We start from the raw sequence: 21023 nt of genomic DNA, 5'->3' as shown, positions 1-21023 counted from the left end.
ACCTTAGGTTTAACCGCAAAATTACATACTGTCTTGACTCAACAATAAAACACAGCAGTGACTTCCTCATTGCTCTGACCCTGGAATCCTTTGTAGTAATGGAGTAATCCGGCAAAACAACAAGCAATTTAAAGGGGTTCGAGCCCTATTCCCTCACAGCATCAAGACGACTCTGGGATCTGGCCGACCTCTGACGCTCCACTGAAGCTCTCCGTGCTTTTGTGGCTAAAATGTTGTTGCATCACAGGAAAATGGCCCAGCTATGTGTGTTCATCTTCTCTCTGCCATGATTTTTCATGTGAAGAGACCAGTGGGAGGATGTGTAAAAGTGCATAGCAACAGACTCTTTCTCTCGTGTTCTCTCGCTCTCTCTCGTTCTCACATACTCGCACAGGCACATTAACACACACACACACATGCACAGACAAACAAATACAAGGCAGCACAGATATAGCGCACATGTACCCTCTACCCCACCAGCAACACAAGGCGCTGTGGAATAATAACGGTCCCATATTAAAGAGTACACCCTCAGGCAAATGATGTAAATGGCATCACACACAGGAATTAGCCTCAGTTTATGAATCACCAGCAGCTGTTGAGGGAAAACATGCGCCGCTGCCCGCCCAGCTGCCCCGCTTGCACAGGTCACAGGCTCGGTCTGGAGACTGATTCACTTTGTGTGTTTATATGTATATATATATATATATATATCGCAACTTCAGATAGAGTCACTGCGCCTGTGGCAGCCCATCGCTCCTCAGAGCTCTGCTTGTCATCGTACCCGATTGCACCTGTCTGTCTGATCATTCGTTAAAATTCCAACAAATACGAGGATGCGGGCAGTATCCATTTCCATTCCCCGAGTCGCCGGATGGTGCCTGTGCAGCGGTGTAGAGTGTGATTCGCCTGTTGAAACCCTGCAATTCTATTTCAGGCCATCCCACACACAGTGGGAGAGGAGCAGAAATGTGTCACCCTTTAATTACAGCTTTTCAGGTTCTTGTGAAATTTTGTGCATCTGTAGGTAAAAGAGTCCTACTTTGGATTTCAGAAACACACCTCCAGCAATTAGCACATCAAGAAAATGAACAGTGTGTGTGTGTGTGTGTGAGAGAGAGAGAGAGAGAGAAAGAGAGAGAGAGAGAGAAAGGGATAGCGATAGAGAGAGTGCTTTATTTGCTTTAATTTTAAGCATTTTGGTCTAGTCGCCTGTACTTTTTAGGATCCAAAGCTTCGGCACATGAAAATCCTGTCCCTCCAGCTATTGATGACAACACTGCGTGAAAAATGCAAACAGCCAGTCTGAGTGTGTGTTATGTTCCCAATTATATCACCAGTATTGTCACTTACTCAGAGCTTTTCTCAGTCTGTTCTGCCAGCTGAACTGCAGAGCGTTATTCCTATAGGGTCAGCCCCTTTCAATTAATTTCTTGTTAGTCCTGATCCAAATAAGCTGCAGTAAGAATTTAATCCTCATAACTGGATTATGAGCTGATTGGCACTACAAGAGCCGATTGTTATTGAAATGAAGGGTTATATAATTGTGGATGGATGACAAATTGACAGCCACCAATCGTTCATGTGTAAAATCATAAACTTCTCTTCAAGATTTCTAGCTTCTATCCGGAGATGAGAATTAGCAGTGTGTTGGCTGTTTTTTATGAGCGTCCTTGATAATGATTCTTCACGCAGGCCTTAGAGAGCCGTTGAACACACAAACACGCACACACACCTCCCCGTCTGTGCGTGTGTGGTTTAAGAAACAAGATGGAGGAATGAAGGATGCTGAAATAACTTGAAAGATTGCATTTTCAAGATTTATTCCCAGTAAAAGCTAATCTGAAATTTTTTGCCTTCTTGTCATCCTATTCATCTGTGTATCTACGTTTAGAAAAACAAAGAACACATTTCCTGTGAAGCCTCTTGCCCAGTTGCCATGCTGTTGCAGAGGCTTTCCTTTTCATTGAGTGTATACATCTAAGAGTTTCTGTATTTGCACAGCCACACTTACCTTGTGACAACCTGTTGCCGTGCCATTATCCCCTATGGAAGGTAACTGTGCTCTGGCACACTTGCTTCCTGCTGCTTCAGATAATTCCGTCTGTCGTTGGGTGACAGGTTGGAAAGGCTGTGCGTTCAAGAATCTCGAATGTGTGCGAGCAGACTGTGCATGTGTTTATAACCCTTTATTATTAATCAGGGATAACAGTGAGGTCAGCAGGGGAGGGGAAAGAGGCCAAGGGTTGACATTTTGGGCTGTTGTTAGTCCAGCAGGGAGGCTCACACACACCAGCGTCAGTGGAGCAGTAGGTTACTATTTCAGTCCTGCCAAAAGTGCTTTGTTGTGTCACCATGAATCTGTCTGAGTACAGTTAAGTGTTTGTGAAAGGACATCACGTCGTGGCTGATCTCAACACGAGTAAGAGTTCTTCTTGCGTCTTTGAGTGTAACCGAACACGCTCAGTCAGTGCCAAACCAAACTATACCTGCCGAGCCGCTGAAAAGCCATTTGCATGAGGAAGCCGGTCGAGGTGAGGAGGACGATACCAGATTTCATCCATCTGTGGTCCCGTGAAATTGATTATATCAGCTGATTACGCAAGCGAGGAGTGAGATGAGCAACCAAATTAGTTTCACAGTGCAGCACCGGGTGCAAGTTCGTAGGATCCGGATGTCAATGGATGAAACCAACAAACTGACAGCATAGTTTATTTAACTACTTTTTTACTTTTTAAATTTATAACTACATTCTACTGTCCAGTTCCTACACCTCCATGTTTTAAACCTAGACATGTAAGGGCCTTGGGCAGATAATTACCAAAGAACTCTGAGAATGAGGGTCACTAGAAAGTCACTAGAAAATTATTAGTGACACAAAGAGACGCCATCTTTGGATGTCCTCCTCATCGCGTATGATGAAAGAGCTAAGACAAGATGTCTGAAGTAGGAAAATAGCAGCGAAGCTGTTTAAGAAAATTTGAACAACTACTTAACAAATATGAGCAAAGTAAGCCAGTGGTTCTTTATCAGTTTTGCATTTTGCATTTTGATCACTCGGTATCTGCATAATTGTGCCACCTTAGCAGTATCCGTCTAATGAATGGGTAAATGAATGAGGCCTGGCTGAGATGTTTAATTGCTGGTCATCAAAACCAGCTACTTTATATTTTTCCTTACAACTCCACTGAAGCCAAAAAGCAAATGTGTTTCAGATTTTCCATAACTGGCCTCTACTGCGTATAGCATGCCAATTTGTGTATTTGTGTACCAAGCCCTTCCCAGGGTATTGTCTTATGGATGTTGGCAGAAAGAGGCTAACTAAACCACTACCCATTCTTTAACATATGTATAGCTAGTATATATACACAGCAGAAAATGTGTGAGCAGCAAGCTTCAAACCTCCCACTGTACTCTGCCCTTTAATATTTAATCGGATGTGCTGAGTCTTTGAGGACGTGATGCTGTTGAAAGTGGCAAAGTGCTGCCATTACCAATAGAGAGGAGAGGATATGTTGCATCTGATTTTACTGATTGTTTCAAGCACATATTTAGGGGTTTAACATTGTTCCTAAACCCTGAACAGTTTGCTGAAACACTGCAGCAGAAGCCACAACAGGCAAAAGTGATTAATTACTTTATGCTGGGATTATAATTCTGCACACTGTTTGTTTACAATGACATAATTGTCTGCATACAGCACTGATGGTAGCTGACAATCAAGATGCTGTTGAGACAATTACAAGCCTCTTTTGTCCTGATTTTGTGTATTAAGGGAGTGATTGCATTCACTTTAAGACAGTTTTTTCAGATTGTAAGATCTAATATTCAGACTAATGTCTTGAATATGAAGAGCTCCATTAAAAGCTTGTTGTTTTAAAGAGAGGATTGTAAACGCAAAGAGGCAGGGAATTTGTTAGCTAATGTAACATTGTAATTACTCTTGGCATTCTGTACATCGGGAACAGATAAAGAGATTAAAAGTCAGCTTAGCATCTTTCTCGCCGGCATGGAGGTAGTCCATTTTAATTGGCATTTCTCTGACCGCGAAGGGTTAACAGAGCTTCGGTCAGGCTCTGTGCTTCAGCCGAGCACCTTCTCTCATGTCAGCTTTTACATAAATAAGAGCTTTTTCTCTCCATCACTCCCTCTCCTTCTCTTTCTCTCATGCACACCCACACAGAGCCTGTCAGAGGCACATGAGGATGGGAGGAGGAAGGAGGGAGGTGGGTGAAGCATGACACGTGAAAAAGGAAAAGCATTGCTCTTAACGCTGCATCTACAGCCCTTTATCTATTGTTTCTTTGTATCTTGCCTCTTTCCTTCGGTTTCCCGATAACGTATGCTTTCAAGAGTCGCTTCTCTCAATAATATTGGAGCTATTGTGCGTCGAGCCTCTTCTCTTTGTTCTCAAAATTACCCAATTTGTTGTGAGGATCTTCTGTCCTCTGGCAAAGAGATGTGGATTAATCTCGATTAATTTATGTGTAAATGAAGGCTCCGCTAATTGGATTCGAGTGAAGAAGAGGCAAATTATAGAAAAACTAAATTCAGGTTCAGAGATGATTTAAGAGTGAAACAGAGTGTGCCTTGTCCATTATTTAATAATGTCAACATAGTTAAGAGAAAATATAGTGAAGGGGGAGATTCTCCATCTTTGTACGTTATAATTAAATCAATAAAATCATGGGCCTACATTTCTACAGGCACGCATTGGATGGGTGTTGTTGAAGACTTTGCACACCAATTGGTTGCTATGGCAACTTGCAGAGTTTTTCCAAATGACCTACAGTTGGCTGACTGCAGCCTCTCTGTGGTACACTTCAGCTGAGTTGTCTTCTCTTCTGTATACTTGCCGCTGCACCTGGTTAAAAAAACATTCGTCAGTATCTGATATTTATATTTCTATGTATCATTGGCAGTATAGCCCCCCCCTCCACACACACAACACACACAACACACACACACACACCACACACAACCACACACCACGCACACACAACGACTTTTAAGTTTAACAACATTTAATACATGTGGAATTAAGTTCCCTTTTTTAGATCACTGTGATAATATCTCTGCTTAATTATCCCAATTAATTACCAATAAGAAACACTTGTTTGCATTAGTGTTCCCTGTATTTATTATGAAGCTCCAAATGATCACAGATGCAGCCACCAGATTTTAGATGCCATATAATTAATTGTGGGTGCCAAGGTGTGTCAGTCTGATATAGTCCACAATAAATCTGACAAGCTCAAGTGAGGTCATGGATACAAGAACATTTCCAGCTCAGTGAACCTCCCTAAATAAATTATTTAGAAATGAAAGGATTACGCTCAGCTGTAGTTCTGCACAAGGCAGGCTGTCCTCACAAACTCAGTGACCTTTTAAGAAGAAGACCAGCGACGGAGGTCACCAAGAGACCTGAAATGACTCTGAACGGCTCTGTTTGGCCTGGGGCTTCACCAATCACAGACTGAAATCATCAGAGAGTGAAGAGAAAGCTTTTCTCACACTCACAATAACACTGAAGGGGTTTTAATCCACATCAAACCTTCTTCAGTAAAGCTCGAACTTTTTGTAGGACCATTATTTTTTAAAGTATACTACAAATGTGAATCATTGTGGGATTGTGGAAGCATGACAATATAAGATATTTACATTTTACTGTAAGGAAAATGTGGTATTTGTTTTAGTCTCTGTTTTCTTCATATGTTTTAATCTAATCAGCTCCATATTGCATTATTTATGTTTATGCAGTGTTATAGTGAAAGTCAAGAAAGTCACATTGTAGGAATAATGTAATGATTATTCCTGCAACGTGACTAATTTCTAATTACCTTATTCTATTTCACTGAAAGTGTATCGATTAGATGACACGTCATTTCTGCCTCAGATCTTCACACACTGTTAATTACAAAAGCCCTTTAACACCTATATACTTAAAAACCCTCAAACCTAAATAACACTAAACGTACATCAAGTAGGCTTTGAGGTATATTTGTAGACCTATTATGCTCATTTCCAGGTTGTTATTTTATACCTTGGACTCTATTAGAGCAACCACAACATTCTTTATTTATCCCAGAGGGGCTCCTTTCCCTTTAAGGCTGCCTGTCTTCTGATTGGCTCCCTCTCAAAACAGAAGGTTTGAACAGGAGATGGGTGGGGCTTCTTCTGCTCTTACAGCCAGAGCTGTGTGACTGAGATGACAACATTAGGCTAACCTTCTCCTATTGTGATCTGAAACAGAGCTTTAGGAACTAAAAACTAAGAAAAGCCACTATAGGGGCAACTTAAATGGTTAATACACATCTATGAAAATAGTTTAGAAACATTTAAACTTTGTACTTTCTCTTGCAATAAATTGCAAATATATTTTTAGTGAAAAAAAGATTACCATCATGTTTTGAACTGGAAAAAAAATGATTGCAGTACATGATAATTTTCTAAAATCAGAATCAGCCATTAGAGTACTCTCTTAAGAGGCAGGAATACTTACAAAGGCATGTGAAATAAATGTTCAAAGCCTAGAAGGCAATTACGTGTAAGTTAAAAAAAATAATAGAAAACTTTGTTAAAATGTTTGTTTCGTCTCTAAATACATTACCCATTTTTTCTGAAAATGCATTATGCCGAAGTTGCCTCCTCCAGGAAACAGAACTTCACAACTTGTCTCTCCTCTCTCTCTCTTTGTGTTGCTGGGGAAGAACAGAGGAGAGTGCTATGACTAACCAGTCGGCCTGGCGAGTGTGTATTACGTCAAAAAGTCACACACTCATCAGCAGCCTTCTGTACCAGCTGAATGTGCATTCAGTCAAAAGTTAGAGTGTAAAGACAACACCCTGTGTTGTCAAACAGTTGGACACTGTGTCTTTGTTTAATAATGCACAGTAGAGACTTACAGTACATCTTAATAAGTGGGGTGTGAAGGGACCATTAATCGAAGCACTGGTGCGAACAGTGACGCTGTCGTCCTCTCAATCTAACAATTTGTGCTGCAAAATGAATCCCAAATGCTCCTCAGTAGCACAAATACTGGGAACAGGATCACTATTGCATGTTTGTTTGTTATGCCTTATGTATGTTTTGTATTCAATTTTTAAAATATAAGCTGCTTTCTTTTACACACTGTAAATGACACACTGTATTTGTGTAATGACAGCATAACAAAGGAACAGAATTAAAATCTTGTGCACTTTTACGTTTGTAAAATCTGAGTAAAACCGAGTTTATTATTGTGTAATTATGGCTGCCTTGTTAGCTTAGAAGACACAACATGTAATTAAGGTAATATTGGAGCTGTGGGAAGTCATATTATTCCTCATTAGATTAAGGCTAGCTATGTTTCCCCCTGCCTTCAGTCTTTATGACATACTTGGCTGAACCAAGCCACTCTCTTTAGATAACTTGGAGATCGGGGTCTCAGAGGTGTTCATTACGTGTCCAAACAAATCACTGACACCAGGCCCATAAGATCAAATGAAGGCGCTATCAGCAGACATGTGTGCTGCTTTGGGATAAGAGGTTCACTTAAAAATGTCAAAACCAGAAACAATCAGCGCGTCATCACAGTGGCTTTGTCTTACTGATGTATATTTTATGCATAGAACATTAGAATGAGATCTATAGTTGTTTTTAATTAACAAAAAGTGTTGTCACTAATCCCTAGCCAGGAACCTTGACTACTTGGAGTGCTTGCTACTTTTCTTTTACAGTTATAACAGAGGTGTCGTTGCTTATTTCCATGTAATAAACTTTCATTTGATATAAAAAAAGATAGATCTGGCTTTTGTGACCTCAGTCATTGATTAGTGAAGTCACCGTGTGAAACCTCCATTGGCATCATGCTGTTTAGAAGCTAGACAAGCAAGAAGGTAGATCTGGCATAGAAGTCTAATGGCACCATCTGTTCATAGGGAAACTTATCAATGACAAAGCAGACCTGCCTTGTACTTTTTGACTCTAGTGAGGACTGTGATTTATCAATTTAAGATCATATTGTATTCAGTACAGCTTAAAACTAGCAGATGAAATACTAAAATTATCAGGAAAGATTAAGAGAGCAATTAGTGCTGGCCATTTGTAAGGTTACAAGTCCAGGACACCTCTGTGTTGCTTTTGCTTTTTATCTTTTATATACAGTCTATTATGTTTTTAGTTTTCTTGAACCTCTTTCTAACTTTGAACTATACCTCTTCCCCCCAGCTGCTGGCTATATGTACAAATCAGTCTACTTGCCTTTTGATAAAGCTGCAGTCACACAAAGGAAGCAATTTTGCAGTGACGTGGTGACCAAAGATCACAGAAAGTCAGTGGGTAAAAAAACGCTGGCAGTGCAAAATGTGGGGGTCCTGAGATAGACTTTTGAACACACAGGATACCGATGATTGACATATGACAGGGTACTAAATACCAGAGCCTTTGAATGAGTCATTCCATTCAACAGCTCTGTTAAACACATTAGAGGGTTACCTAGGCAACCAGAGCCTGGGCTATCCACCAATGACCAGCTGATCCTTAAAAGTAATGTGCAACAAGTGACGCCATATGTGACTGTGGGCGCCACTTAAATAAGAAAACAACCATAATAAAAAACAATGAAACAACACATGGCAGTCAATGTGATATATATCGACTGCCATATCAGACTGATCATAATCTCATACGACTCAGAGTACAAATGACGCTTTAATATTGACAATAGAAACAATGGTATCAAGAGAATTTGTCACCATATAAATATAATGACAGAATCTTGTTAAAATTCAGCACTGAATCACTGATCTGATTTCACATTGCCAGTGGACATCACATTTGAAGTGATGCCTGTCTGGAGCAACAGGCTGCAGGTTACCCAGCAGGCCCACTCTTACTCAGCCTCTGTGCACTAATGACGAACAGCCTCGGGCCAGGCTAGAGGCTCAAGGTTACATACCTGCGATCTTTCTTCACAAAGAAATCAGCAGCACCCATCTTAGAGAGATAAACAGTACTCAGCTCTGCTTGGAAGGAGGCTGACTCACTGGCTCAGTCGGTAGAAATGTCTGCTGTTCCTTGGCCACTGCTTAAGCTGTGTTTTTATGTGATTTCTAATCTGCAGGAAATGGTGTTGCTCTCTGAAATTGCCAGAGAAGACCTGTATCATAGTTTGGGAAAAATCATTTTGAATCACAAATGTCAGGGCTTGTTCACGCTTTCCCGCGACCATCATCTAGTGTTGTTTTCCTCACTCAAGTGCTATGACCTTGATGCACGACCTACAGACACAGAACAAATGTGTCATCTGCTGTCTCATCTTTATGTACATGTCCGCATTGGTCAGACAGCACTATTTAATTGCAACACAATGGGTTTCTCATTTTTATATGAGACATAGATAGCATTATAAAGAACAATTGTTTTTCCCAATTTGCATTAATTAATTGTAATATCTCTCCACTCATCAGCTTTTGAAATAACAATCCATGAGATGTAAACACACCTCCATCCTGTGCTCATTGCCGGCTCACTAAATATCCTGCGAAATGAGTTGCATTTCATTTTCATACTTTGCTGGTGGAGGCGATTTTTACTGCTGTTAATTATTCATGTGCCAGTAATGTGTGCAGCTGTTCTCCTCTCAAACAGAAAGAAGGAGGAGAAGATTGAACTGATCTGTTGTCCATACCTCTGAGTAACACAGTAAATGCAGATGAAACACTGTCTGCTGATAATAAAGTCCTGGGACTGGCGAGCAACTTTGATATTTGTAAATTTCTTTTTGGAATAAATTATTCTGAATGTGTTTCACAGACTTGATTAAAATTTTAAGCTGTTGGTCAGTACGCCACTTACAGACTGAAATATTTATATATTGGATGGATTGCCAGATTTGAAGACTCCCGCAGAGCCAGCCATGACCCCCAGCAGATCAATCCCACTGACTTTGGGGCTCTCCAAACTTTATCTCTAAAAGATCTGTACAAAGATCCCACTGACTTCCTATTAATTCTACTGACTTTGTGGATCTTCTAGCTTTAGCCACTGTGAAGTTTACATTTATGTTTTTATTTTTGTAAAAAAAAGGGTATCTTGTTGGCTGGGGACCCGAGGAGCTTATGTAATAGCGAGGTGTCTGTCATCTGTCCACAGTTTGCAAGAATCGTTGCTCATCCAAGAACACTGGTCAGGATTTAGTCAAACTTTCACACAGTGGTCATCTGATGACTGCGCTCAAGGTCAACGTCATATTGTTTTGTCTTGTTTTGTCAGCACTTTTCTATTTTCACAGCAGTTGCTGGACTAGTAGTAGTCTTTAAAATCAGACAGTACTATAGGTCGTGGTGCATTGGTCAGATTTGGGTGAAGTGACATTAATTTGGCCTGGATGTGACCGTCAGCCTCCTTGACTTCTTAGTGGATTTTAATTAGTTTGTGCAGTACAATCACCCAGTGACAATAAAACTTTAATCTGTGAAACCCATCAGGAGCTAGTAGTGGCTGCAGACTGATGTATTGATTTGTAAAAACACAAGAGATAGACAGACAGCAAATATTTTTTCACACAAACTCCACAAATTACTTATGGCTGCTTCTTTATTCAAAAAGTGTCACCATGCCGGGTAGCTCCACATGTTTGATTGGGCAGATTTTGTTACCCGTCAAGAAGGATGCCCCAAAGAGATTTGTGTCTTCTACCAGGAATAAAACTGGGAATTCTTAGGCAAACGTGCAAACCACTACACATTACCACTACCAGTTCCTTCAATGCTAAAGTTTCTATCCCTTGATTGATCTGTCTAGATCAGCGGTCCCCAACCCCCGGGCCTCGGACCGGTACCGGTCCGTGAGTCGTTTGGTACCGGGCCACCAGAGTTGAGGCTCAGGTGTGAAATGTATGGTTTTCAGGGTTTTTATCGGTTTTCAGCGTTATTTTGTTATCATTTTTATCGTTAACTCGGTTTTTTCACGTGTCTTATAAATAAATCTTCTTTTTTTCGGTACCGGTACTAGTTTTATTTTGTTGTATTTATCCGCGACACCTTAAAGGCCGGTCCGTGAAAATATTGTCGGGCATATTGTGGCGCAAAAAAGGTTGGAGGCCGCTGCTCTAGATCATCTGTCTTTTCCTTTCTTTTTTTGTTTTGTTTTTTTGTTATTGCAATCTCTTTTTGCCTCGCCCTCATTCTCCTGCCTGTTTCCTCCACAGGAATACCTGTGTCCACTCAAGCGGTTTGGGTAGTGGAGCATGTTGTGACAGCCATGTCTCTGGAGATGGAGAAGACCATCACCAAGCTGATGTACGATTTCCAGAGGAATTCGACCTCTGATGATGACTCTGGATGTGCACTGGAGGAATATGCTTGGGTTCCCCCTGGCCTCAGTCCTGAGCAGGTATATAGTTACAGATACAAACAAACTAATAAGTACTTCATTAGATATTCTCTGTTGTTGTTCAACAGTGCCAGACCGTATCAAATTGAACCAAGTCGGTCAAGAGAATTTAATTATTTGGATAATAAAGTATCTATCGAAGTAATCCCGAGCTGGAAAATTCACTCATCTGAAAACACGACAACATATCATCATTGTTTGAAATCCCCTTCATGGTGCTGTAGTCTCTTACGGGTTAGAGTGGGGAGAAGGGCAGGGATGGCTTACAGTAGACTAAGGCTATGCTGTCAAGCATTTCAGGGAGCAATAATTGTAAGGACATTTTACAGCTGTCAGTGTTAATCTGACTTTGTGTAGAAACCAAATTGAGAGTCAGACAGACTGACAACCATGACTGAAATCATGAAAAGCAACCACACACTGATTAGTTGATTGCATTGTCTGAAGAACAGATGCGAAGCAGCAAAAGATTTGATGAAATGTTGAAATGCTCTCTGATGAGTTTAAAGTACAAGAATTTCAAATATATAGGAGGATTCACTTTGAAAAGGCTGTTTCACTGATCAGTATCGAGTAAACATGATGACTATGTGGTCTTCTAGGCACACTAAGCCTCAGTCTGCTCTGTTTTTTACTGTAACTTAGCAAATTTAAACCCAGAGGACTGGAAGTAATTTGAGTCAGTGAATGTTTGGATGAATCTAATTGGAAATGTGTGGCAGCATGTTTATGCGTACCAGTTTCGCAATTCTCTGTCTGGACTCATTTGCAGTTTAAATGCCTTTTAATTGCATGCATGACCAAGCTAATGCAATTGGCTCTGTAAATCCAGAGGAAGATATTTCCTCCTCATTTTTTATTTTTGCCTGTTGTTTTTGTCAGCTCTGACATAAGATAAGCACGGTTGTGTTCAACTATATTCGGTATAAACACTTCTGTCTTTATTTAGTATGAGAAGGACTCCAATGCAACAGGCCTCCTAGTACTCTGTTAACAGATGACAGGATGGGCTGATAACAGTCATTTTCTCCAGTCAGCCATCTTGACAGGATGCTGAAAGAGGCTGCAGCCTCTGTCATCCAACAGGAGGTGCAGGCAATTTGAAGCTGCCCGTTTCTTTTTTTAATACACTTGAACGTAATGAATTTTAAGCCCGTCACATCTGATTTCTCTCTGTACAATTAAAGAGACTTGCATTTTAAAAGATAATCACAATTTTGCAGCATAGTTCATCAAGCTGTCAGGACTCAAATTCCCCAGCTGAAAACATTTACCTTTTCAAAAATGTTTTGTTGTATCAGGATTGGATGGGAGGAATGAACTTTGTTAACAGTAGATCTTTTCAATATTTGTTGTAACATGTTTTTGCTTTTTTTTTGTCTAAACAACTTCCTTTAAGAGGTTCAAGTTAAAAAAAAAAAAGGATTTGGTGGGCTAGAGATTCCAGTAAATTCAGAGCTGAATAACTGCTAGTTTAATTAGTTAGTTTATCAATTTTGCATTTATTGTCAAGGTCACTTGTTCCTGTTTACCTGTGGATTTTGGACTGGACAAGATGAGCAACATGGTAACCAGTAATGAAAATAAGCTGGATTCCTATACAAATTTGCATGAAATGGATCACATTTAAACCATTTAAAGCAGGTATGTAAAACCTAAGGCCCGAGGACTAAAATCAGCCCGCCAACAACTTCAATTTGGCCCACTGGGCGGCTTTGGAAAGACATAACTGAAGGCATAAATTTCAGCATTTCCTACTAAAAACAGCATCGTACTGGCTATTTACACACCAAAGTAAATAAGTAATAAACAATTAAATAACACCAAAAAAAATCAATTTTACATTTTATAATTACAGGACAGTCTGTAGCTTCATCTGTCATTTTTACACATTTATTTCTTACAACTTGAGCCAAAAGAGTCGTCAGTCATTTACTCCAGCAGCATTTCTACGTTTATCATGTAGAAAATGTCTTTACACTGAATGAATGTGAAGTTTTATCCCTGATTTAAAGTATTTTTGCTTCCCGATTAACAAAGAAATTTCGAAGAGAGTGAAGAAAGGTCTTATTCGTCGATGTGCTTAATATTTTAAAGTCCACCTGTTGCACAGTTGAGAGACAGTTCTCAGAGAAAAGTGGTTCAAGGCAAATGATTTCGGCTCTCATAAGAGTCGGCGTCACCCTCCTCAGCACAGAGTAAAGCGCGAGCGTGACGGGCAACACGGAGAAGAACCACCTTTCTCCATCACTCTCCACCCTACTGATTAAGTAAATTGAATGAGCAGAAACTTCAGTAAAATAGATCTTTACACTGCACTGAACACTGAACCACTTTGCGTTGAAAGCCTGTTTTGTTGAAAATCTGAGACAAGTAACAAGATTGCTTTCTATCCTTTCAGTGTTTACTTCTCAAACACCGTTCAAGGCTTTTTCTCTGTTTCATCGGCTAGCATTTAATTACAAAAGAGGGTTCAGGGCACGGATGGCAAGTGCTACTGCATCGTGAATTATAATTGCAGTGCAAGTTTAAGATTTCCTTTAAGCAATGCGAATATTAGCTGCTGAAAATTTAAAGAACCTGGTGCTGTTCAAGGTTGTGCCTGCAGCAGCAGCACACATCTCAATGTGCTGAACACTTTCAATTCCAGACACCAACTTCCAAGGGAAAGACATAAAATTTTTTCCATGAATCAGTGAAATAATGTAGATTATTTAAAACAGCCAACTTTTATCTTTGTATAAAGAACAAATTGTGGATATTTGGATGCTATTGTATAGGCAAGCTTTAAAATATACTTTAAATTTGACATAACTAAAGAAATTATAGTTATTTCTTCTGTCTATCATAATTTTATAATTGGAATTCACAGATCAATCATGATTTAAAATTCATTGTCGTAATCTATAAAAGCCACAACCCCAGGCTTCAGACTAAACGATCGGTTTCTACTCTTACCTCTGTATGATGTGAAAAAGAGTAGATATCCTCGACATGGTCATCTCAGACACACAGTTCCAGCTGTGAGCACAGCAGCCCAAACTCATCGGCTGTTTAAACCATCTATTTGTGAGTGCCAGCCGAGCAGAAGGAAGTTGTCTTTGAGGAACTAGAAACAGAACTAAAAATGTTTGTTAGATGAAGACTGAACTGAGGAGTTCCATCAAGGAAAAGTCTAAATTAAATAAAGATTATTTTGAACTGACTCATGCAAAGTACTCTATGAAAGTTCAAGATCAGAAACAGGAGTTTAAAACGAGTACAGTACTTTCCATTTAATATTTTTATATTTACAGTGGATCACATAAGTGCTTTATTCTTGCTCTTTTTCTGCCCACCTTTACTATTGTGGTTTACTCTTATCAGAGCTGCACTGAATATGAATTCCTGCAGATTGTTCAGTCTCATGTGTTCATGTGGTTTAAAGCTAAAATGCAGAAACAAAATAGCTTATACTTTATTCATCTTATCATAGTTACTTCTTTTAAATAACTGTTCAACCTCATCTGCTGTATTGTACAAAATTCTTTGGGACCTCATTTCTCTACTGTATTGTTTCTTTCGATAACAATGCGGTAAATTTTACAGTATATAATTTTACCGAACATAAATACAGTATCAACACCTTTTATTCTTCAACACAGTCTGAATGCTCTTAGACAAGCTTTCATTTAATTTCTTTAATCTGCAGGGGGAGTTTAGCAGGCTTCTTGAAGTTTGTTTTGAATATTGGCTGCCTTTTTTGCTCCATTCTCTGTCAAGATCATCCCACACTGCTTGAATAATATTGGGGTGTGTGAGGCCAATCCATGACTGATAGGCTTTTCATTCTGTGTTGTTTTATTTTATTTTATTTTTTTTAATCCATTACTTGGCAGTGTGTTTGGGGTCATTGTCATGCTGAAAAATGAAGCTGCTGCCAACCAGATGCTTTCCAGATTTTTTTTTGCATGCTGGATCAAAATTGGATGGTACTTTTCTGCATTCATCCATTAGTTTTGCCAAGATCCCCAACACCACTGGCTAAAATGCAGTCCCAAAGCAAGACAGAACCTCCACTGTGTTTTTAAAGATGGCTGTAGATGCCCACTGTGGTGCCTATCTTTTGATATTGATGACATTTTGAAGCAAAATTTTGAATTTAAATTCATCACTCCATAAGACCTGTTGCCACTGATTTTCAGTCCAGTTCTTGTTTAATCAGCTTCTTGGATAGTGGGGGGTTTTTTTGTCCATTTTCCTCAAATTTTGTAAGGACACACTGCACACCATGCTGATCAAGTTTTTGGCTAATAACTGGTATTCATGTTGTTGGTGCAAAAATACAATTAATATGTGTCGAACAATGTTATCTTTGGCATGTTTTGTAGATTTAACTAAAGATGTTTTTTGCAACAGGCTGCAAATGCCCGATGATACAGTTTACTAACTTGCTTTTATGTGTAGACACAACACTGGTTCGCACCTTGAATTGGGTGCCCTTTTTTAAGCTTGAATGATTTATAGGTCAGTGTTACGTTGTTCTACAAACAAAAAAGACTTCTCCTAAAATGGTGAGGTACAAGACCTGGACTGGAAATGAGTAAAAAAAAGCAGTCAATGTCCAAAGAAAAACTCTGAAACAACTCCTTATCCAACAAAACCTTATATTTTAGTGCAAATTAAAATAAAAAAGAATTGTGTGCAATATGCAAATTTCTCTCATAAATCAAAACTTTCAACCTCCAAACAGATGTTTTTACTTCATCCATCATGCTTTTGTGTGTGATGTAAAGAACTTGGCAAATTATTTAGAAACATTTTCCTCCGACTTTCCAAGTTGTTATGAGCACCAAACAGCAGACAGATGAGGTTAGCAACTAACATAATCAAGGATTTTGTAACAAAACGCGTAGATTATTTATATCGGGGTGAGTTGAGACTAAGCACACTGAAAAAGGAGTAGAAAATATTTACTTTACCTTTTGTCAAATGTGCTGAAACACATTTTGAAATTGAGAGGTCACTCAAGAGCAAAACCACGTTTCATTTTCTGTTTCAGGTGCATCAGTATTATAACTGCTTACCAGAGGAGAAGGTTCCTTATATCAACAGCCCTGGAGAGAAATACCGCATCAAGCAATTGCTTCACCAGTTGCCACCACATGACAATGAGGTAAAACTACACAACAAAATTCTGAGTAATACACGAAGGCTTTTCTTTACTCTTATGATTTCCAGAGGTTAGGTGGCGTTTCAGCTCCAATAATGAGTCGTGTTGTTTCAGGTACGATATTGTAATGCACTGGACGAGGAGGAGAAACGAGAGCTTAAGCTGTTCAGCAATCAACGGAAGAAAGATAACCTGGGCCGAGGCAATGTCCGTCCTTTCCCCCTAACTATCAATGGGGCCGCCTGTGACAAGGTAAACCACGCAACCAACATCTTTTCATTCCTTACATAATGACCTACTTTTTCCGGACTTGGGGCATCGTCTGTGTAGCAAATATCTTTAATTCTCCTTCATAAAAGCATGTTAGTCTTGAAAATATTCAATACTGTCTCTTTTCACACCTTACAGCTTTCATTCTTTCTTTGTCTGCCTTTTCTTCCATCACTACCTGACTCTCTCACTTTCTTTCGTACCTTTCATTTGATTTTGTTTCTTTTCATTGACATTTATTTCTTCTCTTTTCCTTTCCTCTCCTACAGTGTGGGGGTCAGATAAATGGAGGGGACATTGTAGTTTTTGCACCAAGGGCGGGTCATGGAAAATGCTGGCACCCTCAGTGCTTTGTCTGCGGCACATGCGAGGAAGTATTGGTGGACCTCATATACTTCCACCAGGATGGCAAGATCTACTGTGGCCGGCACCATGCCGAGAGGCTGAAACCCCGCTGCTGTGCCTGTGATGAGGTGCGCCTGTCTGGGCTTGGAGCCCTTTGGGGTTGGAAATGGCTGAATGGTTCATGCTCACAGACTTGGATGGGGTTGGAATCAGTCTGGAGGGAAAAGATGTCTCAGTGTCTTTGCCACGTCTCGGAAAGTCCGCTGTAATTTATAGTGAGCGGGCTTGAATAATAAGTCAGGCCACAGTGCTCTGCAAGTATTGGAAAGAGAATTTCTATTTGATTAAACTGTTTAATTATCTTTAACTGGAAGATATAAATCTGATGTCACGTACATACCTTTTAAGTTAGTTTCTTTATAAGGTAATTTTGTGAAATAATTACATGAATATTATAAAATGCAAGCACAAAGGATGCCTAGATCATCGTTTTTATTCAGCTGAAATATGCCTGACTTTTACACTTGAGAACACTCACGCTTTGGTGGAATTTCTAACAGTTTACTAACCTACCTGTCAGTTTATGTGGAGGTAGATGATCCTATTAAGGGGTAGTATGTCAAAAAGGATCCTATTCTAGGATGTGACACGAATAAAATACAGGACCCTGAGATACAGGATAGCAACATAGGTAGATATTGTGTGTTATCTGCTTGCTGATAAATGTAATGTGTTAATCATATAGATCATCTTTGCTGATGAGTGCACTGAGGCGGAGGGCCGGCACTGGCACATGAAGCATTTCTGTTGCTACGAGTGTGAGACCACCCTTGGCGGGCAGCGCTACATCATGAAGGATGGACGACCACACTGCTGCAACTGCTTCGAGTCCCTTTATGCAGAGTACTGTGACGCATGTGGAGAACACATAGGTACTAAACATGCTTTCATTGTTGTTTCAAGTCCTCTGATATCTAAATGAATTGCTATCAAGAGTGACAGACATGCTATTCCTGTACTTGCTTCGTGGAAAAAAAAACTCCAACAGCCCTTTATTGTAAGCGTGACTCTTATCAGCTCTGGAAGCCTTGTGTGCCACAGCTGTGGAGAGGCGGGTTCAGTGCAGTGAAATGCGGATAGTTATTATCATCCCAAGCTTCAGTAACAGTGAAAGTGTGTGTTTCAGAGGGTGCTCCCATGTTGTATCCAGATGGAAGCTGTGAAAGATGATTGCTTCCTCTTGCTGGGGAGTAGTGCTGGTGAAATTTATTCATGCTATCTTACAAACTGAGTGATCATCTGTGGGCATGAAATCATAAATATTTTTACTTTAAGAGACAAAGGGCTCTGTTCGCTCATAACGTAAATAGTGCCTTGCAGCATATCGGATAAAAATTAGGTATCATATCAACATATCTGACAAAAATTTGCTTAATAGCTAAAGGTTAACATCAGTTTTTGATGTTTTTTCGTCATGTGTCGATACTAAAAATGGTCAAATGTTTTTGTTCCCATCTTATTAAAGGCATTGACCAAGGTCAGATGACTTATGATGGACAGCACTGGCATGCAACTGAGGAATGTTTTTGCTGTGCCCGTTGCAAGCGCTCCCTTCTTGGACGCCCCTTCCTGCCAAAGCAGGGGCAGATTTTCTGTTCACGGTCCTGCAGTGCGGGACAGGTGAGGAAACTGAAAATACATCTGAAGCATCTCCTCATTTAGTTATGTATATACCCGCTGTTAATTAGTATACATTTTTAAGAGTTTTCTAGTTATGCACATATATATTTTTTTATTTTAACAATTAAGGATCCCGAGGAATCTGACTCCTCAGACTCTGCCTTCCAAAGTGCTCGCTCACGTGAGTCCCGCCACAGCACCAAGATCGGAAAGAAAGAGCGCAGGAATGTTGAGCAGGATAGGCGAAGCACCGAACCCCGCCAGTCAGCTCCTCCATCGATGCCCGACCGTCTCTCTGCTGATATGGATCCCCTCTCTGGTCAGATGGATCGCTTAAGCCTCACGTCTAGTCAGACTCCAAGCAGGACGCCTAACCGCACCCCTAGCCGCACTCCAAGTCGAGCCCCAAGCCTAAACCAGGTGTGGATGAGCCGAGATGACCCCTACATCCCTCCTTCCTATGAAGGCCCTCAGCGGGATCCCTCCCCTAGCCCTACACCCATTCATCTGCTGGGTCAGTGTAATGCTAGGCAAGGTTACAATCCTAATGCGAATGCTCATCCACCAGCCCAGAGTCCTGCCAACCCAGGAAAGAGGCCTGATTCCTGGGGAAAGGAGCAAGGGAATGCCAAGAGGACCCCTATGGCTGCCCTGAGAGGCTACTCCTTTAATGAAAACTGGATGCAGCACAGCCAGGATGAGTTCAGACCCAACAAGCTGCGCACCCAGATGAGCTTCAATGAGATGTCTAGCCAGAATCAGGGTTTCTCTGACAAGAGAAGTATCAGTCTGCATGGATTCCAGAGAAATGGAAGACCCCCACTGACCAGGAGGAACCCTATCAATGCCATGAGCTTTAACGAGCCCCTCACTCCTCTAGAACAGACCCCTCGTGGATCCATGGACTCCCTAACTATGTCTAATGCTACAGGTATGGGGTTAAAAAGCCTAAAGTTAAGGTCATTTATATGAGATTATATTAAAAAAATGACATTTTATTTTTTTATTTTTTCTTGTTGTAACAGGTAACTCTCTAGATGGAGTCAGCAAGCGTCAGGAGCATCTGTCAAGGTTTTCCATGCCTGACCTGAGTAAAGATTCAGGTGTAAATGTGTCTGAAAAGAGCAACATGGGTACCCTCAGCTCCTCAGTCCAGTTCCACAGCACAGAATCGCTGTCCTCCTCCCGCCCATACAACAACAACAACATGTACACCCCTCTGAGAGTCGGCTACCCACTGCAGTACTGGGATGGCCCACAGCCGCTCGGCTTTGATGGTAAAGGTCGTGTCGGGGTGATGGGCAGCAGTGGGAATCTGCGGATGGCTCCCATGAGTGACAGAATGCCCCGCCGAAGCTTAAGCGGGCAGGAATCTGTGACCCAGAACCAGCAGCCACAACCCAGACGCCGCAAACACCATCGTGGGAACAACGGCAACGGCCAGCACCGCAGTGGCCGCCACCACAAACGCTCTCGCCGCTCTCGCTCTGACAACGCCTTGCACCTGGTCGCAGACCGGCCTGCTCAAATGATGGAGCCGCCGTACCGTCGCGTTCAGGAGGATTATGATCGTTTCCCCTCTGGTCATGCTGCACGGGAGTTGTTCGGGCTGGACCCGGGCGGGTACAGGCAGCAGCTTCACCGGCCCTGTCCCCGCACCACTTCTGATCTTACCCTGCAGAATGCTGGCTGGCAACCTGTCGGCCTGGGCGGGCCGTGCTGGGGCGATGGGTACATGGAGGCTGCTGACCCCTGGTGCTCTAGCTGCTCCTCTTCCTCCGAGTCTGAGGAAGAAGAGGCTTATTTTATGGGAGAACCAATCCCTCGGCCCGTGCAGCTGTGCTACATCAATAACGAGGAGCGACGCCATCGCTACAGTCCCTCTGGGATAGGTGGCCATCACGGACCTCTTCACGGACCGATTCATGGCCAGCTGCACACCCGCCAGAGGAGGAAGAGCAAAAACTGCATCATTTCGTAGATATAGAGCAAGGAGTTGGGGAGGGATGAGCAGGAGAGTGAAAGATATAAGAGAGAAAGGTAAGGAGACGGTGTAAAGCAGCAGAGATGGCGGAACAGAGGGAGTGGGAAGGTGAGAGTGAGACAGCTGAAAGTGAGAGTGAATAGAGAGTTTCTGTGTGTGTGTGTGTGTGTGTGTGTGTGTGTGTGTGTGTGTGTGTGTGTGTGTGTGTGTGTGTGT

The 21023-nt window shown here is 41.2% G+C and overlaps 1 protein-coding gene across 1 annotated transcript in view; it reads left to right on the top strand.

The window, feature by feature from the left end:
- Positions 1-21017, top strand: part of LOC102290620 (prickle-like protein 2) — a 37086-nt gene extending 16069 nt beyond the window's left edge. Inside the window, exons 2-9 of the mRNA XM_014336595.2 lie at positions 11192-11376; positions 16418-16531; positions 16643-16780; positions 17068-17271; positions 17889-18075; positions 18669-18823; positions 18953-19754; positions 19849-21017. Of these exons, the coding sequence (XP_014192081.1) occupies positions 11245-11376; positions 16418-16531; positions 16643-16780; positions 17068-17271; positions 17889-18075; positions 18669-18823; positions 18953-19754; positions 19849-20804 (2688 nt within the window). The 5' untranslated portion in view covers positions 11192-11244 and the 3' untranslated portion in view covers positions 20805-21017. The remainder of the gene's footprint in view (positions 1-11191; positions 11377-16417; positions 16532-16642; positions 16781-17067; positions 17272-17888; positions 18076-18668; positions 18824-18952; positions 19755-19848) is intronic.
- Positions 21018-21023: the final 6 nt, after the last annotated feature.

Source organism: Haplochromis burtoni, unplaced genomic scaffold (assembly GCF_018398535.1).
Source record: "Haplochromis burtoni strain Fernald_Lab_line unplaced genomic scaffold, NCSU_Asbu1 Contig_146, whole genome shotgun sequence".
Classification (NCBI taxonomy): domain Eukaryota; kingdom Metazoa; phylum Chordata; class Actinopteri; order Cichliformes; family Cichlidae; genus Haplochromis; species Haplochromis burtoni.
The sequence above is the reverse complement of the archived record's forward strand: the minus strand, read 5'-3'. Positions and strand labels throughout refer to the sequence as shown.